This window comes from Staurois parvus, unplaced genomic scaffold (assembly GCF_062004578.1).
Source record: "Staurois parvus isolate SC_StPar_1 unplaced genomic scaffold, SC_StPar_1.0 ptg000615l, whole genome shotgun sequence".
Classification (NCBI taxonomy): Eukaryota; Metazoa; Chordata; class Amphibia; order Anura; family Ranidae; genus Staurois; species Staurois parvus.
In genome coordinates, this window is record NW_028318411.1 from 1,231,451 (window position 1) to 1,251,703 (window position 20,253).

The window sequence follows — 20,253 nt, forward strand, 5'->3', positions numbered from 1 at the left end:
GGGTAGGCATCCCTGAAGAGGAGGGTTTCCAGGGTGCGCCTGAAGGTGAGGAGGGTAGGCGACAGTCCGATGGACTGGGGTAGGGAGCTCCAGAGGATGGGGGAAGTCCTGAAGAAGTCCTGCAATCGGGCGTGGGAGGAGTAGACCAGGGAGCTAGAGAGTAGGAGGTCCCGCGAGGAGCGAAGGGCAAGGGCTACATAATCAAACTTATCTCAAAATACCAAGCAATTGTTCTCTGCGTTCTTCCAAAGGCTTCTTGCTTTTTAGTAGGGATGAGCATCAGGTTTGGACTAAAGTATGATTTGGTATGAATTTGCTTTGCCCATCCGCCCTCTAAACCAAACTTCAGCTGCAGCAGGAAGTCACATTTAGGGTGGTATTACTACCATTGCTAAATGTGGCAGCTTCCCATGCAGGGCTCCTGTGTATTAGGAAGCCAGCAGCTGCATCCTAACAACCAGGCAAATTTTTTAGGTTTTTAAAGGATTTGTGCATTTTAGTGTTTCACCTTAGGTTTATGCCTTATTAAAAGTACTGCTACCTACTGTTGGCTGCAAAACTGAATTGTTTTTATTTTTTTAGCCCCTTGTGCCATTTGTTCAACAATCCCTTCCCTATTAGTATTTAAAATAGCCAGAACTGATTTTAAAGATTTGGCTCCCATTGATTTCAACAGTTTTGGGATTAATGCTGGAACTTGTGAGTTGTTTGACAAACTCCCGCAAACCAAACCCGGGTGCATTCATCTCATTCCTACTCTTTAACTCTCCTATCACCTTCACTCATGCTTGCCTCCAAGACCTATTCAGAGCCTCCTGCAGGTTTTGGAACTTCCTATTCCAATCTCTTGAGCTATCTATCCCCCTTTAGATAATCCCTGAAAACTCACCTCTTCAGGGAAGCCTATCCCACCTCAACCTAAAAACTAAACTTTACTTTCTCCTTTACCTTTTCCCCTGATAGTTATTTTCTTTTATATAACTAACCCCTTCCTTTTTAAAATTGTAAGCTCACTAGAGTAGTGCCCTCTTAAACCTCATGTCTTAAATTGTATTGTAAGTGTAATGTATTATTATATTTTGTAAAGTGCTTAGTAAACTGTTGGATCTAAATCCAATATAATAAACTAACAATACCTGACGTAGCTCCTCGGTAAAGATGGAGAAGACCCAAATGTACAATAGATATTCTCTCCAGGATGGATGGGTTTGGAAATCAACAATCAGAACATATGCAAAAAGCCACAAAAATCCAACATATGACACAACGTTATAATAGAATTTCACTATTGGAGCACTGAAGAAAGCCTGAAGCTTCCAGAGACAGCTGTAGGAGAAATTATGACATAGTCAGCCAGAAGTGTTCAAACATTACTCAATATATAGAAACAATAATCTTCAGTACTGGAGGGACCTAAACAGAACACAAAGAACTGATGTTTCCATCATGAGGTGATAAGTCCAAGAATGTGAATGAATTTGATGAATGTGGAGATATTTTTAAACAGAAATTAAAAGAAACTATGATCCACCAAGTAAGAAAATCAGAAAGTGGACTGACAAAGTTGGTATAAGATATAAAGAGTGCAATGGTTTTTATGATGAAGACCTGGGTGGAGGTTTTAATAATGGAGACCTGGGTGGAAGTGTTGATAATGGAGGCTGGTGTGGAGGTGTTTATAATGGAGGTGGGTGTGACGGTGCTTATTAAAGGCTGATTTTTTTTATGATACAGGTTAGTGTGAACATGTTTATGAAGGAGACTGGCATAGAGGTTGTTACAATTAAGGTCGGCAGGGAGGTGTTTATAATTAGAGATGAGCGAATTATTCAAAAATTCGGTTCGGCTGATTCGCTGAATTCGCCGATTAAATTTGCTTCGTGCCGAATATATTCGCTGCGAATTTAACTTATAAAAAGGGTGTTTCTAGGCTTCAGAGAGCCTTTATATTAGTGCAGAACACTGTACCTTTAATTTAAATGCCCTTGGAGTCTGCTGGGGAAGAGAAATAATACTGTCAGTCAGTATGACATGCAGATGAGTGCCGTCGATCTTAGAATCACCGCACACTTCACTCATTTGGGCAGTCACGGGGCCAAAACCAGAGTGTGGAGCCACAGTGTGGCGGTGGAGGCAGCAGCAATGGGAGGCCATACAGCACCCTATGACAAAATGGAACCCACCAGCAGTGTGAGGAGACCTGAAAGTGGCACATGGCAGAGTGTGGCGATGGAGACAGCAGCAATGGGAGGCCGTACAGGGACCCATGACACACTCTGGACCTGGCAGCAGCATGAGGAGGCGGTACAGGGGCCCATGACAGATTACAGGTCTGGCAGCAGCATGAGGAGTCGGTACGGGGGCCCATGGCAGATTACGGGCCTGGCAGCAGCATGAGGAGGTGGTACAGGGGCCCATGGCAGAGTGGCGGAGCGTAAGCAGCTAAAATTGAAGGCCATACAGAGGCCTATGTTAAAAAGTCCCCCCAGCAGCAGCGTGGGGAGACGACTATCAAGAGTCCAATGGCAGAGTGGCGGAGCAGAAGCAGCTTCAATTGAAGGCCATACACAGGCCTAGGTTAAAAAGCAGAAGCCGTCAGCAGCGTGAGCAGACGACAGAGACACATGGCGCAGGGTGGCGGTGGATGCAGCAGTATTCGGAAGCCAAACACAGGCCTCGGTTAAAAAGCGGAAGCCGTCAGCAGCGTGAGCAGACGACAGAGGCACATGGCGCAGGGTGGCGGTGGAGGCAGCAGCAATGGAAGGCCATACAGCACCCTATCACAAAATGGAACCCACCAACAGTGTAAGGAGACCTGAAAGTGGCACATGGCTCAGGGTGGCGGTGGAGGCAGCAGTATTCGGAAGACATACACAGGACTAGTTTAAAAAGCGGAAGCCGTCAGCAGCGTGAGCAGACGACAGAGGCACATGGCGCAGGGTGGCGGTGGAGGCAGCAGTATTCGGAAGCCATACACAGGCCTCGGTTAAAAAGCGGAAGCCGTCAGCAGCGTGAGCAGACGACAGAGGCACATGGCGCAGGGTGGCGGTGGAGGCAGCAGCAATGGAAGGCCATACAGCACCCTATCACAAAATGGAACCCACCAACAGTGTAAGGAGACCTGAAAGTGGCACATGGCGCAGGGTGGCGGTGGAGGCAGCAGTATTCGGAAGACATACACAGGACTAGTTTAAAAAGCGGAAGCCGTCAGCAGCGTGAGAAGACGACAGAGGCACATGGCGCAGGGTGGCGGTGGAGGCAGCAGTATTCGGAAGCCATACACAGGCCTAGGTTAAAAAGCGGAAGCCGTCAGCAGCGTGAGCAGACGATAGAGGCACATGGCGCAGGGTGGCGGTGGAGGCAGCAGTATTCGGAAGCCAAACACAGGCCTAGGTTTAAAACTGGAACCCAGCAGCATGAGCAGACGACAAAGACGCACATGGCAGAGGATGGATCTGGCAGCAGTATGAGAAGGCGGTACAGGGGCCCGTGGCACAGTGTGGTGATGGGGGCTACAGCAACTGGATGCCAGAAAGTGGCCGATAGGGCTATATACTGCATGACTACATAGGTGGTTTTTACAGTACTTTATTTTGGCCTCCCTCTCAGCAGGTGTGAAAAAGGCCACCATTTTTGAACGGTAGCGAGGGTCCAACAAGGTGGACAGCCAAAAGTCATCCCTCTGTCTGATGGTTATTATTCGGCTGTCGCTACGCAAGCAACCGAGCATGCTATGGGCCATTTGTGCCAAGGAATGCGAGGGACTCCCTGCCTCCATCTCCACAGCATACTGCCACGGTGCGTCTGGGTCCTCTGTCTCCTCCTCCTCCTCTACCAGATGCTCCTGCTCCTCCACTCCTGTCCGCTGAGTGGAAAAACCACCCATTTCACTCAATAATTCCTGAGCACCAATGTCCTCCTCTACCTCCTCCTTTTCTTCCTGTCCTGCCCCCACAGGGGTCATGTGGCGTTGAGATCTGTGCGCCTCGTCTACCGCACCCTGACCAGCCATTGTTAACAGCATTTGTTCCAGGACGTGCAACAGAGGAATGACGTCGTTCATCCCATAGTCCTGCCGACTCACGAATAGCGTGGCCTCCTCAAAGGGCCTGAGCAAGCGGCAGGTGTCACGCATGAGCTGCCAATGGCTGACATCTAAGTTACACAGGGGAGTACCTTTATCCGCTTGTAACATCAGGAAATCGGTGATGGCCTTTCGCTGTTCGTAAAGGCGGTCTAACATATGTAGGGTTGAATTCCACCTTGTTGCAACGTCGCAGATCAGGCGATGCTGTGGAATTCCGTTCTGCCGCTGCAGCTCAAGGAGGGTGTGCTTTGCGGTGTAGGAATGGCTGAAATGCATGCAAAGTTTACGTGACATTTTAAGGATGTCTTGCAGTGGGATGGTGGATTTTAGGAACCGCTTGACAACCAGATTGAACACGTGAGCCATGCATGGCGCATGGCACAACCTTCCTTGACGCAGAGCAGACACCATGTTCTTTCCGTTGTCGGTCAACATGGTTCCGATTTTCAGTTTGCGCAGGAGACAGCCATCTGTCGATTTCTCTGTTCATTACACTCAGAAGTTCCTCCCCTGTGTGACTACGTTCGCCAAGGCATACCAGGTGCAGCACAGCGTGACACCGTTGCGCCCTGCACATGTGATATGCCGGTCGGGTAATGGGACTTGGCACGGGGGTGGCGGCTGAGGACATGGCGGAAGAAGAGGTGGTAGAGGCGGACATCTTTGCTGGACCAAGGACGTGCAAACGTGGAGGCAAAAGCGTCGTGACCTGTCCAAGTTGCTGGTGCGGCTGTGCCGGCACCACGTTCACCCAGTGGGCCGTAAATGACATGTACTGTCCTTGACCGTAGTTACAGCTCCACACGTCGGCGCTGCCGTGCACTTTGGCAGAGACCGACATGCTCAAAGACTGGCCCACCATCTCTTCTACATGTGAATGCAGGGCTGGCACTGCCTTTTTGGTGAAGAAATGCCGGCTTGGCACTCTCCATCGCGGCTCGGCACAAGCCATCATTTCTCGGAAAGGTGCTGAGTCCACCACTTGGAAAGGGAGGGACTGCAGCACCAGCAACTTGGACAGGAGGACGTTCAGCTTTTGCACCGTCGGGTGCGTGCTCGCAAACTGTTGTCTCTTGGAAACGGATTCCAAGAAAGACTGCTGACGGAATCCGTGAAGAGGAGTAGCAGGAGAAGGAGCATCTGAACGAGCGGAAGATGCCAACGAGCGACAACTCCCCTCAGCAGAGGTGTTGGAGCCTTGATTGGCTGATAGAGGGCGATTGACGTCGGGTGATGGAGCAAGTAACGGAGCGGGTGATGGAGCGGGGGCTGGGGCAGGCAGAACTGACATACGGCTACGTTTACTTCCTCGGGCGGCGTGACGAAAAATTGCCACACCGCCGAGTAGGAAACTTTGCCCCCGCTACTCCTCACTGGCTGACTGCTACTTCCTCCGTGCACACCGGCACCACTACTGGCCGTGGTGGTAGGCTGCAGTGGAGTTGGTGCTCTACTCCGTGGCTGTTTGGCTCCACTGACACTGCTGCGACCCTGCTGCCTCCTGGGCAACCCACCGACTGTTTTGCTTGCTGGCAAGCTGGCACCCTCTTCTCCTGATGATGCGGAAGCAATAGCCTGATGACGACGAGGCTGCCAAGTGCGATCAGCCTAATCATCATCAATTAGGGTCTCTGCCTCACTACTAGCCCCCTCGGCTGCGTGTGGGTCAGGAGACAGACCTGTCTCTAGACCGGCTACCGAGCCACTCTCCTCGCCAGTACTTCTTCGCCTGGCTGCTGAAGAGGCGGATGTCTCCCCCCCGTTCCTGACCGCCCTCTGTTAGCTCTTCCTCACTGTACAGTGGGGCTGAGCCCACAGCATGCGATACTTCGCTTGGTGAGGGAACAGCAAAGGACAGGGGCAGGTTGAGGACACGTGATTTCAGTGGGCTTGCTCCCGGGCCATGCCAACTAACGGTTGTGTCTGACGTACCCACCGACCATTGGCTGTAGGTGTCAGAGGTGACCTGGGAAGAGGAAGACGACCGAGTCAACCAATCGATGACGGCAGGGTTGTCAGTGGAGACACGACCGCTGGATGACACCGGGAGCACTGGCCTCTGGCTGCGACTAGTGCTGTCTCGACCCCTTCCTCTGCTGCCACGTCTGCTCGCTCCTGAAACATTGCCTCCTCTGCCACTCCTCTGCGTGTTGTCTGACATACTCTTTAATTCAATAAGCACCCCAAAAATAAAACCGGATTTAACTCTTTGAACGTACAATAGTGGTTGTGAAGCAGAAAGCCAGTTTATTTAGCACAATCGGTCAATTGCAGCTTGCCGTTGGCTGGAAACTGTACGTTTAGGTCACTGGAATGCACTAATCACCCAAAAAATATTACCGCCACCCGGCGTGTAAATGGATCTAACTCTTTGAACGTACAATAGTGGTTGTGAAGCAGAAAGTCAGTTTATTTAGCACAATCGGTCAATTGCAGCTTGCCGTTGGCTGGAAACTGTACGTTTATGTCACTGGAATGCACTAATCACCCAAAAAATATTACCGCCACCCGGCGTGTAAATGGATCTAACTCTTTGAACGTACAATAGTGGTTGTGAAGCAGAAAGTCAGTTTATTGTACACAATCGGTCAATTGCAGCTTGCCGTTGGCTGGAAACTGTACGTTTAGGTCACTGGAATGCACTAATCACCCAAAAAATATTACCGCCACCCGGCGTGTAAATGGATTTAACTCTTTGAACGTACAATAGTGGTTGTGAAGCAGAAAGTCAGTTTATTTTGCACAATCGGCAAACTTCAGCACCAACTGTGCACGACAGCCACCAAAAAAAAAAAGGGTGTATGTCACTTTAAATTTTCGATTCTTTGATAGCTGTGGCCCTGTGTAACGATTCTGTGTCCCTGAGTAACGATTCTGTGTCCCTGAGTAACGATTTTGTGTCCCCGAGTAACGATTCTGTGTCCCCGAGTAACGATTCTGTGTCCCCGAGTAACGATTCTGTGTCCTCGAGTAACGATTCTGTGTCCCTAAGTAACGATTCTGTGTCCCTGAGTAACGATTCTGTGTCCCTGAGTAATGATTCTGTGTCCCTGAGTAACGATTCTGTGTCCCTGAGTAACAATTCTGTGTCCCTGAGTAACGATTCTGTGTCCCTGAGTAACGATTCTGTGTCCCTGAGTAACGATTCTGTGTCCCTGAGTAACGATTCTGTGGCCCTAAAGTCTCTGTGGCCCTATCTCTGTCCCTTAATACAGACAGGTCTGTCTCTCTTGAATGACCGGAGGCTAATGGAGAATTCTAAGATGGCCGCGATTTATAGCTCCACCATTACACAGTGCTGGCTGGCTGCTGATTGGCTAATGCGATCACATGTCATGATTCATGACTCATGAATGCATTATGGGTCAGCGCGCCTTGTCTGCGCGCCTTCCCAGAGATCCCTGCCCCATCTTCTCTGTCCATTTTCTCCTGTCGCCACACATGTCGCCGCCATTTTTGGGAAAATTCGATTCGTGCATCCGAAGTTTGCTAATCTTCGGATTCGTCGCGAATCTAATTTTTCCAAATCTTCGGAATGAATTCCACTTCGTCATGTTCGATTCGCTCATCTCTATTTATAATGCATGCCGATGTAGGGGTGTTATTATTATTATTATACAGGACTTATTTAGCGCCGACAGTTTGCTCAGCACTTTACATTATGGAGGTAGACAGAACAGTAACAATACAGTTCATTACAAGAGGGATTAGAGGGCCCTGCTTCTTGGAGCTTAAAATCTAGGAGGGAGGGGATAGTGGTACAAAAGGTAATTAGCTGTGGGGGATGGAGTGATTGGAAGAGTAGAGGATTCCAGTATTAGCTGGGGTCGGGGTAAGCTTCCCTGAAGAGATGGGTTTTCAGAGTGTGCCTAAAAGTGAGCAGAGAAGGCGATAGTCTGATAGATTGGGGTAGGGAGTTCCAGAGGATGGGAGAAGCCCTGGAGAAATCCTGGAGAGGAGCATGGGAGGAGGAGACAAGGGAGCTAGAGAGTAGGAGGTCTTACGAGGAGCGGAGAGTCCAGTTTAGGTGGTATTTAGAGACAAGATCGGTGATGTAATTTGGGTGCTAATAATAGGAGCTTTTTTAGAGGTGTTTATGATGGAAGTCAGATTGGAGATGTTCATAATAGAGGTTGTTTGTGAAGATCGCTGTGTTGATGTTTATGATAATGGCAGATACAAGGAGAAGTTTATGTTAAAGGCTGGTGTGGAAGTGCTTGAAATAGGGCTGGTGGGGACATGTTTATGATGGGACCAATGTGCAGGTGTTTATGATCAAAATCGGTGAAAATCTTGAGAGAAACAGTCCACCACCTCTGACAGAAGTGAAAACTCTTCATAAAATATGTTCAGAGGTCCACCACTCAACAGAAACGTTGGTAGCCATTACAACAGCAAGAATGCCCATGTGTCATATTCACAAACAACCAATGTGAATGAGATGCTGACGATTGTTGCGTCAACATCCGCCTTGTGGTAGAACCAGGGCTACGAGAAATAAAGCTCCCCAGGAGCCAAACAAATCTCCAATAGTGTATTATTTATTAAAAGTAGATATACAAATTCCAAGCAAGAAAAACAATGTATATAGCTTACACTCCCATGGGGAGGAGTGTCTAGTGCTGACGCCATGCCGCTGCGCAATCCCAGGTCGGCAGCGACTATATATGTAAGCTATATACATTGTTTTTCTTGCTTGGAATATTTATACTCTATCTGCTTTTAAGAAATAGTACTACACTATTGGAGATTTGTTTGACTCCTGGGGAGCTTTATTTATCGTAGCCCTGGTTCTACCACAAGGAGGATGTTGATGCATAAATTGTCAGCGTCTCATTTTCATTGGCTGTTTGTGGATATGGAAGTTCTTGCTGTTGTAATGGCAGCCAATGTTTCTAGTGAATTTGAAATTCACAAAGAGACGGTGGTGGACCTCTGAACACATTTTATGAAGAATTTTCACTTCTGTCAAAGGTGGTGGACTTTTTCTCTCAAGATATTTACCGGTTTTGATTCTTTATGGATCATACTGGGCACATTTTGATATAATAGATCATTGTTTACACATTTTTTTGTTTGTTATACTACCTATTTGTGTTAGCTGCCACATTGTTAAAGACATAGCGTGGATATTTTTTCTCTGTTTTCATCAGGGGTTCATGATGGAGACTGGTGTAAAGGTTTTTAGAATGGAGACCAGTATGGCTGTGTTTATGACTGAAGTTAGGGTGGAGATGTTTTTGATGGAGACCAATATGCAGATTTTAGTGATGAAGGCAGGTCAATGCAGAGTTATCTGTAATGCAGGTATAGAATGTAGTTGTTGGTTATATTTTCAGGAAAGAATGCAATTTCAATGTTTCAGTTATACAATTAGAGTTACTACTTGATAAGCACAACACAAGCAAAAGAAGAACAGATTGCTATTCCCACTAGTAGTCCATGACCAATGGCCAGCAGGTTTTAAGCACTGTACATCAGTGATTAAGAAGTTTTTGAATGGACATTAAAAAAACCTGGATTATGTTGTTCTGTTGTTTGTGCTGAGATGATGGTAAGGGACACGGATGGCTCATATCTAGGTGGCAGATATGGACAGGTGTAGAAGGCTGATATGTATGGGTCTGTCCCCAGTTTAGAGATGTAAGAATGATGACAACGTAGCTACAGGCCAAGGAGTCAGTCATTCCCCCTGTGTTTATAAAGCTTTATTGGGGTGTCTCATCTATAAGAACACATGGAATTTATACGGCCTAAGCTGACCATACACACCATGGCTCAGCAGGGACCAGCTGAATTTTGATCCATTCATTCCTGTATCAGCTTGACAGAAGTTGATCTGACAACTGACTTTTGTAGAATGTTGGAAAATGTTAATTTGATCAGTGCCTGCAGCGCTGATTGGTGTATTCTAACAGTGAAGGAATCCCCCTGTGCTATTCTGACAGCAAGGATTCCTCCACTGTCAGGCTACGCCAATCAGCACTGTAGCAACTTGTGTGGATGAGGTAATCAGTTCATTTTTTTGTTATTGATCAGTCCTGTGGCTGATTAAAAAAGAACAAATAATCTATTGCCAGCCATATGAAAGCCGTCGGTGTCAGCGCTTATAATCTTTAATTAAGAATCTGTAAAAGAATGAATGAAGCTCTGTGCTCTGCCTTACCCCTTTGAATCGCTTCTGGAAACTTGACCAATACTCTGTTTTCTCTCCTCATTTGGACTTACATCGGGAGAAGATGGGGAATTTTTAAAGTCTTTCCTACAAAAAAGCACATCTCGAATTAGCTGAAATAGTGCAACTGGAACTAAGCGCATGACATCTCAGCATAACAAGAAATTTTAATAACCATTCGGAATTATTTTTCATCTGTAACATCTTCTCTACTGTACACTCACCAGCCTCTTTATTAGCTACACCTGTTCAATTGGTTTGTAACACAAATTGCTAATCAGCCAACCACATGGCAGCAACTCAATGCATTTAGACATCTAGATGTGGTGAAGACAACTTGCTGAAGTTCAAACCGAGTATCAGAGTTGGGAAGAAAGGGGATTTAAGTGCCTTTAAACATGGTATGGTTGTTGGTGCCCGATGGGCTGATCTGAGTATTTCAAAAACTGTTGATCTACTGGGATTTACATGCATAAACATCTCTCGGATTTACAGAAAATGGTCCAAAAAAGGGAAAATATCCAGTAAGCAGCAGTTGTGTGGACGAAAATGCCTTGTTGATGTAAGAGGTTTATTGAACATGACAATGAGTTCACTGTACTCCAATGGCCTCCACAGTCACCAGATCTCAGTCCAATCGAGCACCTTTGGCATGTGGCGGAATGGGAGATTCGCATCATGGATGTGCAGCCGCAAAATCTGCTATCATGTCAATATGAACCGAAATTTCTGAGGAATATTTCCAACACCTTGTTGAATCAATGCCATAAAGAATTAAGGCAGTTCTGAAGGCAAAAGAGGGTCCAACCCGATACTAGCAAGTTGTACTGTACCTATTAAAGTGGTTGGTGAGTTTAGATATCAGGCCCGAGCTACAATCTGGTGATATCTAGGAGGCTTGGCATGTCTAAGAAGACAAGTGAGCTTCCATGGTCTGCTAAACTGCAAATGGCTATACAGTTCACATTGTTTAGAGGACCTCTTGGTCAAACAATGTACTTCCATCCTGGTTTGCAAAAAGAGATATTTTACTCATGAAAACTGAAGTAGAACCCAAGCTGAAAGGACTATGTCTACTAACTTCCAAAATAACTGGATTGTACCACAAGTGAAGAAGTATTTCACTATGAGATAACACTAAAGCTGTTCTACATCAGAGAAAAAGACTGGCAAGATAAAAAAAAACTATTTTCCGGCAATCTCTTTTAAATGCCCAAATCCTGCCAGACCTTTTACCACTGACATTTACTGGCTTTCCACAGACCAGGCATCTGGACAAAAGAATACTCCAGAATCCACAAATCACTGTATTGTGAGAAATGATGGCAGACAGACCTGTAGTTGATGAGGTTGCTGTAGATGAGAGGGAAAAACAACATACACAGCAAAAGCTGGATGAAGCCATTGTCCACTGAAAGTTCCCCCCACCAGGTCTTTGTGAGGAATGTCTGTGGAAATACAATAGACATGTTATGATTATACACTGCTCAAAAAAATTAAAAGAACACTTTTTAATCAGAGTCTAGCATCAAGTCAATGAAACTCCTGGGATATTGATCTGGTCAGTTAAGTAACAGAGGGTGTTGTTAATCAGTTTCAGCTGCTATGGCATTAATTAAATTAATAACAGGTGCACTAGATGGGCAACAATAAGATGACCCCCAAAACAGGAATGGTTTTACAGGTGGAGGCCACTGACATTTTGTTCCCTAGTCTTTTTTGTAATCTTTTCTGACTGATTTTCACTAGTTTTGCATTTGGCTAGGTTCAGTGTCACTGCTGGTAGCATGAGGCGATACCTGGACCCTACAGAGATTGCACAGGCAGTTCAACTCCTCCAGGATGGCACATCAATACGTGCCATTGCCAGAAGGTTTGTGTCTCCCAGCACAGTCTCAAGAGCATGGAGGAGATTCCAGAAGACAGGCAGTAACTCTAGGAGAGCTGGACAGGACCGTAGAAGGTCCTTAACCCATCAGCAGGACCAGTATCTGCTCCTTTGTGCAAGGAGGAACAGGATGAGCACTGCCAGAGCCCTACAAAATGACCTCCAGCAGGCCACTGGTGTGAATGTCTCTGACCAAACAATCAGAAACAGACTTCATGACAGTGGCCTGAGGGCCTGACCTCCTCTAGGGGGCACTGTGCTCACTGCTTGGCACCATAGAGCTCGATTGGTGTTTGCCATTGAACACCAGAATTGGCAGGTCCACCACTGGTGCCCTGTGCTTTTCACAGATGAGTGCAGGTTCACCCTGAGCACATGTGACAGACGTGGAAGGCTCTGGAGAAGCCGTGGAGAACATTATGCTGCCTGTAACATCATTCAGCATGCCTGTTTTGGTGGTGGATTAATGATAGACTGGGGAGGCATATCCATGGAGGGAGGCACTGACCTCTACAAGCTAGACAATGGCTCCCTGACCGCTATTAGGTATCAGGATGAAATCCTTGGACCCATTGTCAGACCTTACGCTGGTGCAGTGGGCCCTGGGTTCTTCCTGGTGAAGTGGGTCCTGGATTCTTTCTGGTGCACGACAATGCCCGGCCTCATGTGGTGAGAGTATGCAGGAAGTTCCTGGAGGATGAAGAAATTGATACCATTAAATGGCCTCCACGCTTGCCTGACCTAAATCCAATAGAACACCTCTGGGATATCATGCTTCAGTGCATCTGACGACACCAGGTTGCACCTCAGACTATACAATCCAGGAGCTCAATGAAGCCCTGGTCCAGATCTGGGAGGAAATACCCCAGGACACCATCCGTCATCTCATTAGGAGCATGCCCCGGTGTTATCAGGCATGCATACAAGCATGTGGGAGCCATACAAACTACTGAGGACCATTCTGAGTTGCTGCAATGACATTTCAGCAAAATGGACTCGCCTGCTGCTTCATTTCTTCACTTTGATTTTCGAGCTGTCTTTGAAATCAGTCCTTTGTAGTTTGATCATTTTCATTTCCATCAAACGATGGGGCATCCTGATGTTCCTAACACATTAAGCAGTCCATATCAGTATAGAGATCCAGCATGATATTTTTCCCCATTGAGATCTGATTTGTTTTCAAAGTGTTCCTTTAATTCCTTTGAGCAGTGTATAATCTAATGTGCAGGATGTAGACATGTGCACACCAGAAAGTTTTGTTTCATTTCGGATGCATTCATTCATTGAAGAATTTATTTTCGTTATATTTGTTATGTTGTCTCAATTTGTTTTCAGAATTCGGTCAGTATCTTCGGCATTCGTTTTGTAAATTCGTTGGTCTGGGTGGATTTGAACAAAATAGCAGTTTTTCCAGAAGATTGCTGTGTATATGATATATTATCAAATCTAACTGATTCAATAGTTTCAGACGCTTGTCAAACCCACCAGACATCAAGGTATTATTGAATACACAGTCCTCAGAAATCAAAGGTGAACAGCAGAGGAGAAGCTGCAAAGCATACATGGAATTAAGGAAGTTGGTGAAAGAAATGGCAAGCAGACAGGCATCACTAGTAACATGAAAGGGCATTGTTCAAGTGAGTTCATATTGGATTGTCATTGTTACTGTATTGTTATTGCAATGCTAATATTTTAAATGAAAGTGTATGCTGTGACTGTAGAATGTCCTTAAAGTGGTTGTAAAGGTCCTTTTTATATTAAAATAACAAACATGTCATACTTACCTGCTCTGTGCAATGGTTTTGCACAGAGCAGCCTCCTCTTCATGGGTTTACCACCAGCACTCCTGGCACCTCCAACCCGCCAACTGCCCGCATAGCAAGTTGCTTGGGGGCACTCATGCGTGCTCACTCCTGAGCTTAGTCCATAAGACACACAGAGCACAACTCGGCCCAACCCCCCACTCCCTTCTCACCGGCTGTGATTGACAGCAGTAGCGACCAATGACTGGGCCAATAGGATGGAGAAAGCTGAGAGAGTCTCTGCTCTCATGCACATTACTGGATCGAGATCAGGCTCAGGTAAGTATTTGGGGGGCTGGTGGGGGGAGCTGCATAATGAAGGATGCATTAGGCAAAAAAACCTTCAGACTTTTGAACCCTTTAAAAAGACTGTCATCCACTATCACATGAAAATGGGAAAATCATATATGGTATAAAGGAGGCTTTAGGGGTTAGTACAAAACAAGTGCAAATTATTAAAATTTTTAGAATGTCTCATCAAGTGATGGCACCTATATTGTCTTCCCCAGAGCACAAAAACTGCTAAGTAAGAAAACAAATTAGCAAGAACTGTAGGTGTCTGGAGGGGTATAGAAATGAATGCAGGTGACTGGAGGGGACTTTATGTGCCTGAAAGTGTCTGAAGATGACTGGAGGACACTGGACTTGTCTGATTGTGACTGGAGGGGACTGGAACTGACTGAAAGTTATTAAAGTAGACTGGAAATGACCGGGTGGGGCAGGAGTAGACTGGAAGTGACTTGAGGTGATTGGAGGTGACTGAAGAGACTGGATGAATCTAAAGTGGACAGAAGTAGACTGGAGGTGACATGAGGGGAGTGGAAGAGGGGAGGAAACAGGATGACACTGGAGAAGACCTGAGGTAACTGGAGATGACAGGAGCTGACTCAAAGAGAATGGAAGACTGCAGGGGACAGAGGGAGACTGAAAGAGACTAAAGGAGACTTGGTGAAACAGGAGGAAATTGGAGGAGACAGACTGGCAGAGAAAGGATAGGACCAGAGAAGACTGGAGGGAAGAATAGGAGACCGGAGGAGACAGGAAGAAACTGGAAAAGAAAGGAGATTGTGGAAGGGAACTGGAGGAGTGTGTAACCGACTGAAGGGGATAATGGATTGTAGAGGACCGGAAACAACAGGAAGAGCCCGGAGGTGACTGGAAGAAACTGGGGGGTCAGCAGGAGACTGGAGAGGACTGGAAAAGACTGGAAGGGTTTGGTGACGATTGCAGGAGACTGGAGGTGACTAGAAGAGACTAGAGGGGACAGCGTAGAATTGGGAAAGATTAGAAGAGACAGGAGGAAACTAGAGGAGACTAGGGTGACTATAGGACAATGGAGAAGGCAGCAGAGGAAAAAAGAGACTGAAAGAGACTATAGGAGAATGGAATAGATCGGTGGGGACTGGAGATTGGAGGTGTCTGGATGTTGAAGAATGTTTCTGGAGACGACTACAGGTGTTTGGAGTAGGTAACTCTAGGAGACTGGAGGATACTAGGAGTAGAAGTAGATTGAAGGAGACTTGAGAAGATGTAGGGTTAAGGAAAAAGCCTGAAGCATACTGGAGGAGACTGGGAGAGACTGGAGTGGTCAGAAGGAGACTGGAGAAGATTGAGAGTAACTGGAGAAGACTGCAAGAGACTAGGGGGGAAGACAGGAGAAGACTAGAAGGACTGGAAGTAACTGGGGGATATGGGAGGGGGCAGGATGAGAGGTAAACAGATTTGAAGAGACAGGAGGAGACCAGGGAAGAAAAAAGTAGAATGGAAGAGACTGGAGAAAGCTGGGTGTCACTGAAGGACACTGGAGATGACTGGAGAAGACTAAAGGGGGGACAAGGAGACTAGAGATGCGACTGGAGTTGATGGGAGGGGGCAGGATAAGAGTGGAGCAGACTGGAGGGGACAAGAGGAACCTGGGAGAGACTATAAGAGACTGAGTAGAACTGGAGGGGACTGAGGTTGACTGGAAAAGACTGAGGGTGACAGGAGCTCACTGGAAGAGACTAAAGTTGACTAGAAGAGACTAGGGGGAACAGGTTGAGACTGGAAGAGATTGGAAGGAGGAGACTGGGGTGATATGAGGACAATGGAAGGGACAGCAGGGGAAAAAAGGAATAATGTAAATAAAAAAGTGCAGCGCTAAAACAGTAAAAATCCAAACAATAGTAATAAAAGCTATAAGAACAACATGACATGAGGTATTTCCATAAGTACAAACAAACTCTGGTATAAGTGATACGATCGTCCAGATAAAGTGCAATTAAATATTTAGCTAAATTAAAGTGCCAAAGGTGGTAGTATGTATATCAGGGGACAGTGACAGTCCCCAATGATTATTAATGGATGAAAAACTTCTATATCCCGGTGTGAACCAGTAGTACTCCGGTGACATGCGACAAATGGAAAGATTGCCCACTCACCGGAAGTGCAATCTTAATGCGCATTTATCAAATAAGCCAGAAACGTAGGTCCCCTTTGAGGTACAGCCTGGTATGAGATCCCCTCCTCTATGGATCTGGATGTTAGAGATGTCAGTCAGAGGGCCCCTTTAACGGGTATACTGCAATAGGGTCTGGTCATAGGCTTCCCTCCTCTGGTCCGGATGGATCACCTGGGGTCCTGGGTGGATTTAATTGCTCAGTGCTAGATGGCCTAATGTATACATTGATCTCTGCTTCTCTAAAGGCTCAGTCAAATAAGACCCAATTTCCTCTAATGATAATGCATGGTTGGACTTTATTGGGTGAATGGTTGGCTGTTGCAATAGGAAGATCACTATTCAGCACTACTCAGTTATCTCTTGCTATCTATTTACTAATGTTAGCCACATAAGGATTAAAAAGTGTTGATTGAGAGAGTGAAGGGCCACCTCCTCACACCAGTGTAGCAACAAGGTGGATATACCCACCTTGTCACTACACCCCAAGCACTGCCACTGATCCCATCCCTCCAGCAGCACTGCCACTCATCCCATCCCCTGAGCACTGCCACTTGTCAACCCTCCCTCCACCACTGCCACTGATCACACTCTCCTGCCCAGCACTGCTATTGATCCCAGGAGTCCTATGAATTTTCTGTCTGTTGGTGGGTTCCCTAATCTTCTCAGTCCATGCTGTGAAGGCAGTGAGATGATGTGCTGTAACCTTCAGCAACCAATCAGTGAGACATAATTAAGTGCTGTAACCTCTAGCAACCAGTCAGTGAGTAGTAAGGATGTGCAGTAACCTATAGAAACCAATGGGTGAGCAGTATTGATGTGCACTAACCTCTAACAACCAATCAGTGAGCAGTAATGATGAGCAGTAACCTCCAGCAACCAACCAGTGACCAGTAATAATGTGCAGAAACTTCTAGCAACCAATCAGTGAGTGGTAAGGATGTGCAGAAACTTCTAGCAACCAATCAGCGAGCAGTAACCTCTAGCAACCAATCAGCAAGCCGTGGTGGTGGTACCATGTTAGCCAGGTGAGAGCTTGTCATGAGCACAATAACACCAATCTCTTGTTTTGTGTCTGCAATCTCTGACCATTTCTTGTATTGTGTCCGCAGTCTCTGACCATCTCTTGTATCATGTCATTAGCTGCTAGTGTGAAGTAATTCTTAATTCCAGCAAAGTGCTCCACCACGTGCAGTAAAAATGTTCACTCACCAAAAATATACGGCCATTAAAGGCCTGTCACGCTCTACTGATGGAACCAGAAGTGGAGATGGGATAGATCTCCACTTCTCGCCATCTCTTGTATTATGTCCACACTCTCTGACCATCTCTTGTATTATGTCTGCAGCCTCTGACCATCTCTTTTATCATTTCACAATCTCTGACCATCTCTTGTATCATGTCTATAGTCTCTGACCTTCTCTTGTATCATGTCTGCAGTCTCTGAGGGGGAGCCTGAAGAGGAGTCAAGAACAGGAGCGCTGCCAGGACAGGGGTCACGGGAGGAGTCAGACGTTTGTGGACTGTGCAGAAGAGAATATACAGTAGGATGAAACCAGAGCCACCAAGCTGGAGCCTGAAGAGGACCGTCTGACTGAGCCCTGCATGGTGCACCTGAGAGGAGGTCAGTGACAGCGCTGCCAGGCCAGTCTGAGGGAGGGTCATTGATGTAAGGGAGAAGTGAATACAGTAAGGGGGACACTGATATAAAGATTCCCCCTTACCCTTACATCAATAACCCCCCTTACCTTAGTGCATACACTCTATGGAAGGTGGTCTGTGGTCACCAGAGGCCCCCCCATAGCAGAGTTCTTGGCATTCCCCCTTAAATTAGTGTCCTTAGCCTTTCCCTTTACATCAGAGTCTGAAGGATTCCCCCTTACAGTGCAAGGGGGAACTCTGCAGACCCAGATGTAAAGCGAAACTCTAAGGACACTGATTTATGGGGGACAATAGGAACTGGAAATTACTGGAAGGGACAGGAGACTCGAAGAAAGTGGAAGACTGAATCAGGACTTTGAAGGACTGGATGGAATGGGAAGAGACTACAGGTGATTGGTTGAGATTCAAGAGTACTGGATGGAATTGTAGGAGACTGCAGGAGACTGGTGGGGCACAGCAGAACTGGGGGAGGAGGCTGCAGAAGGCTGGTGGGGTCTCAATAGCACTGAGTGGAAATGGGAGGAGACTGCAGGTGGCAAGAAGAAACAAAGTTGACTTGTGGATACTGGAGTTGACTGATGGGGATTAGAAATAATCAGATTGGAGTTTTATTTATCTAATAACACCCACTGGGATTACCTTCCCTCATGTTACAACTCTAATAGATAAATTAAGAACTTCCATGAAGATTTGGTGCTGGCATAGATTTTATGCATAAAAAGCCATTGTGGCCTGTGCTACATGGTCAGATATACATTGCCAACTTTGAGCTTCACAATCGCTCCTTTGGAGACTTTTTGCACATTTCTATAGTGTTTTTTTATACTGGGTGTCTGTCTCTTCATAACAAAGGCTACCTGGGCATAATAATATCAGATCAGGTATAAAGGCATTTATCAAAAAATATATATCCCAGCGCCAAAAAACAAATCCTAAGTGATTATGCAGCTGTACAACAGTGAAAAAACACCAATGAACAACAACAAAAAACACAAACAAAATTACACAAGAGAACAAATTAAAAATAAAGAAATATAAAAAAAATATAAAAAATCAAGTGTCCATGTGAAAATAAGTCCTTATTCCCATTGAAACCAATAATAAATTATTCAAAATGTGCTTCCACCTATCCACCACGTGACAAATGATATTAACCGCACTCACCAGATAGAGGTATGCAGGGAAGGCAGAAACCAAGGGTTGCAGGAACTTGTCAACATACTCTCCCAGTCTGGAGAACAACGAGTTAATCCCATTTATAATGGGTCTTCCGAGTGGTTTTGCCAAATTTTTATGGATTTTAGGTAATTGGTAAATCACTGGTACTTTAGGAGCCTTAGGCACCAAATATTTTGTCTCCTTGCTATTCAATATTCCCAGTTTTTCTCCTTCTTTCACGAGTTTAATTAATTTCAATCTGAATTTTCTAGTAGGATTACTTTTCAATACTTCATATGTGTTACCATCATCCACCAATCTATTCAACTCTGTATAGTAATCTGATTTATTTAACACCACTACACCACCCCCCTTATCTGCTGGTCTAATTACAATATTTCTATTTTCTAACTTCCGAATTCCTTGGATTAAATCCTGTTTAGTTCTTAGTTTAGGGACAGACAAATGCTCCAAATCATGCTCTACCATTTTTTTAAAAGTTTCCACACAGCAATTATTCGCTATTTTAGGGTTAAAGACTGATTTATTCCTTAACTTAGTATGCAAGTGGGGACCTTTGGTATCCTTTTGCATGTTCAAGCGGCCATCTTAGAGGTGGAAGGCTGTTCATCCTCTGCAGACACTACAGAAGCGTGAGATCCCTATATTTTGCAACTGTGGAAAGTGGGTATTTTGAAGCCATCTAGGCTATTAAACAAGGCTTTTAATTATATCTAAACATGTGAGTGGCCTTATTCTATCTTTCTATTCTATATGAAGTGGCAGTATTACACTATGTAGTTTCTTTTTCTATACACCATTGAGGAATTCATGGAGGAATAAAGTGCAGGCGATTAATATACCCAATCAGGGTGAAAAAGAAGATTTGATCTCTTTTGGAGGGGGCATAGAATCCCTTATATCCTATAAGGCTCATTACTCACCTCTATCCGGTGAGTGCGGTTAATATCATTTGTCACGTGGTGGATAGGTGGAAGCACATTTTGAATAATTTATTATTGGTTTCAATGGGAATAAGTACTT

General features: G+C 45.7%; 1 protein-coding gene across 1 annotated transcript in view; it reads right to left on the bottom strand.

Moving 5' to 3' along the window:
* LOC149449525 (transient receptor potential cation channel subfamily M member 2-like) overlaps positions 1 to 20,253 on the bottom strand; it is a gene marked incomplete at its 5' end in the record, with an annotated part of 143,796 nt that overhangs the window by 110,718 nt on the left and 12,825 nt on the right. Inside the window, 3 exons of the mRNA XM_089693137.1 lie at positions 1,137 to 1,326; positions 10,254 to 10,349; positions 11,598 to 11,710. Coding sequence (XP_089549263.1) covers positions 1,137 to 1,326; positions 10,254 to 10,349; positions 11,598 to 11,710 — 399 coding nt within the window. The remainder of the gene's footprint in view (positions 1 to 1,136; positions 1,327 to 10,253; positions 10,350 to 11,597; positions 11,711 to 20,253) is intronic.